This window comes from Anastrepha obliqua, chromosome 5, assembly GCF_027943255.1.
Source record: "Anastrepha obliqua isolate idAnaObli1 chromosome 5, idAnaObli1_1.0, whole genome shotgun sequence".
Lineage (NCBI taxonomy): Eukaryota > Metazoa > Arthropoda > Insecta > Diptera > Tephritidae > Anastrepha > Anastrepha obliqua.
Window position 1 is genome coordinate 72710415 of NC_072896.1, and position 3084 is coordinate 72713498.

Sequence of the window (3084 nt, forward strand, 5' to 3'; positions counted from 1 at the left end):
AATGATAATAAAAAAATCCGCGGCTATATAAAAGAATTTGGGGAAGACAAACTTTCGACTGACGGAAAGATTCTCATTTGTTCATACTGCATAAAAGTAAATCACGACAAAAAACATGATTTTCAACAACATCTTCAAACGGAAAAACACAGAAAAGCGGCGACATTGAAATTGGCTCATTTTTAAATAATGCCACATCAAACGAGTTTTTCAGAGATCTCACCAAAATGATGGTAGCCCGCGATATACCTTTAATAAAAGCCAATCATAAAGAGTTCAGATCGTTTATGGAAAAATATGTCCAGAAAAAAGTTCCTGATCAATCGACTATGCGGAAGCACTATTTAAAAGAAATTTATGAAAATGTTTTGGAAGAAATACGGTCGCATATTGGAAACAGCAGCATTTTTGTGTCAATTGATGAGACTACGGACAAAGCAGGCAGATTCGTTTGCAATGTCATTGTCGGCCCTTTACGGCAAGGTGGCCGAGGCTTTCTTCTAACATCGGAAGTAATACAAAAGGTAAACGCTTCAGAAATTGCTAAACTCTTTGATGATGCCTTAAAAACTCTATGGCCAGAAGAAGTAAAACGGAATAAAGTACTGATATTTGTTACAGACGCTGCACCATATATGAAAAAAGCGTAGTTGGGATTCAGTCATTTTATCCACGAATGATTCATATTACATGTGTTGCGCACGGAGTTCACAGGGTATGTGAAAAACTGCGAAGCCAGTATGAAGAAGTTGATTTCTTAGTTGCAAATATGAAGAAATATTTTAAAAAAGTACAACAAGAATTCGATTCTTTCAAGAAAAGCAACCAGATTTACCTCTACCACCTCAACCAGTAAGTTTTTTTTTAAATCCATGTATGTATAAATGATTAAAAAATTTGGTGTTTTTAAAGGTCTTGACACGCTGGGGAACTTGGTTGGAGGCAGTATCATATTATGCAACAAATTTTAACGGAATCAAAGATATTGTTGATGGTCTCAATGACGATGCGGCTTGCGTTATTTTTGCAAAGAAATTGTTTGCAAACAAGGGAATTCGAGAGGACTTGGCTTATATTCAGGCTAACTTTCGATTTATAGTAGGCGAAATAAATTCATTCAAAATTCTTCAGAAAAGAGGTTACTTTTACACCTAAACATATTTACATACTTTTATATACTAGTTCAATCCGCTATTAACTTATTCATCATGCATTGTCTTGAGGACTATTTATATAAAATCGTTTTAATTTCAATTATTTCAAGTGCAGAACACATTTTTATTTCAGGACGATTTTAAATGACTTAAAAGTTGGATTTTAGAACGTAGATTTACACCGATTTTCTACTTTTAATATTGAAGTTAAAGCAAAATTACATAACGACCGTTTTCACCATCTTCAGTTAACGCTAACTGGCGCTATATTTGACAGAAATCGTTCGGTGATCTGTCAGATAAGGTGCCAGTTAGTGTTAACTGAAGATGGTGAAAACGGCACTAATAAATATTGAGTTGAAAAATGCACGGTCTACGAATTAGTAGTGGATTAGGCTAGTATATACTAAGATTGATAATTTAATAATTAATATTTAGGCGAGCCAATAAATAATGTATTGGATGCACTGCAGAATATAGAAAACAGTTTAAAACAGGCCAGAGGGCCAGTAGCTAGAATAATATTGGAAAAATTTAACATGGTATTTCAAGTGAATCAAGGTCTGCAACTGATAAAAAAAATTGCCGGAATTCTGAATGGTGAAAATTCGGTAGCATGGTCAGAAAATATAACCACAAAAGAGGTGGAGTTTTTGAATTGGGCACCATTAGTCTCTGTGGATGTCGAGAGGAGCTTTAGTTCATTCAAATCAATGCTTCGTGATAATCGCATGAGGTTATTACCCAAAAAGTTTAAAATGCTACTATGATAGGAAGGGCTACTATGATAGGAAGGGCTACTATGATAGGAAGGGCGAAAAATCATAGTCAACCTCTGTATATATTTTTAAATATATTTAACTGTACGTAAAAGCGTGTACATATTTAAAATATTGAAAAATAAATGTCTTTTTTTTTGCCTTTTTTGAAAACTCATTTTGCCTATTTTCAAATGTTTGCTGCCTTTAAATCCTAACCCTGGATTACACTAGTCAATATCTCCATTGATAGCAGCTCCGTGCATTTGAAAAACTCAGCAGTGATCTGGCAGCCCAACTTTATTCTTTGTGGACAACTCTTCTTAGAACACTCCTCAACAAACTTGAAGCTTTTGTAAGGTTCGAGAAGAAATAATTCCTTTTGGTTTTCATATTGCGTTTAAAACTAATGCCGCTACATTGTTTATGAAGGGTACACTCGATCAAACACTTGTCCTTACGTGCATATCTATAATGAAATACGCTCAATACCATGGCAACAACAAACATTATATAAATTAATAAAATGCTAAGCAAACATACATAAATGTACCTCCAGAAATACATAAACAAAAGTGGTGGCAAGGGTAAAATGTAGCCAACTTAATGAGCATTTACTGACAACGTAGAAGAAGGGGAAAATGCATAAGCTCTAACTCATAATGCATACACACTTACATACAAAATACACCTAAGCCTCCAAACGCCCACAAGAGCAAACACTTAAGAGGCAAATAAACGAGCAAGCAACTTGAGTACTGAGTATTCGTGTACCTTCTTCAGTTTATGGTGCTTAACAACATGTTACCATTCGTAAAGATTATAACAAATTTATACTACTTACCATACACCCAAGTACAACAACAGAAATCACCAGCGCTTTTATATTTCACTACTTTTACGAATGTGGGTAAATGGCATAAGGAAAGTTCTTGAATACACATTTTCACGTTACGACTTGGCACACTGTTTCGGATATGTGGGTTTCAGAGAAAAGTGAAATGTGAAGAAGAAGAATCGCTTCATATCAAGACTTTCATATGCATAGTTTTAGGCGCTCTAAACCACTTAAGTACCCATTAAAGCAGCTGAAACAACTTTCTTCCTGGCATAAATTGTTTTAAAGCAGCAACGGAAGCAGGTTAGTGTGCAACAACAGTAGCATTTTGTCG

At 34.8% G+C, this 3084-nt stretch overlaps 1 protein-coding gene across 2 annotated transcripts; it reads left to right on the plus strand.

Annotated features, from left to right (window-relative positions):
- Positions 1 to 210: 210 nt before the first annotated feature.
- Positions 211 to 714, plus strand: LOC129249286 (uncharacterized). Of its 2 annotated transcripts, none has more exons than XM_054889003.1 (2): positions 211 to 524; positions 622 to 714. In XM_054889003.1, exons 1-2 carry the CDS (start codon positions 228 to 230, stop codon positions 637 to 639), a joined length of 315 nt encoding a protein of 104 aa, XP_054744978.1. In that variant the 5' UTR covers positions 211 to 227; the 3' UTR covers positions 640 to 714. The 2 variants fall into 2 exon arrangements, with proteins under 2 accessions (XP_054744978.1, XP_054744979.1); XM_054889004.1 differs by having other exon boundaries at positions 211 to 512.
- Positions 715 to 3084: the final 2370 nt, after the last annotated feature.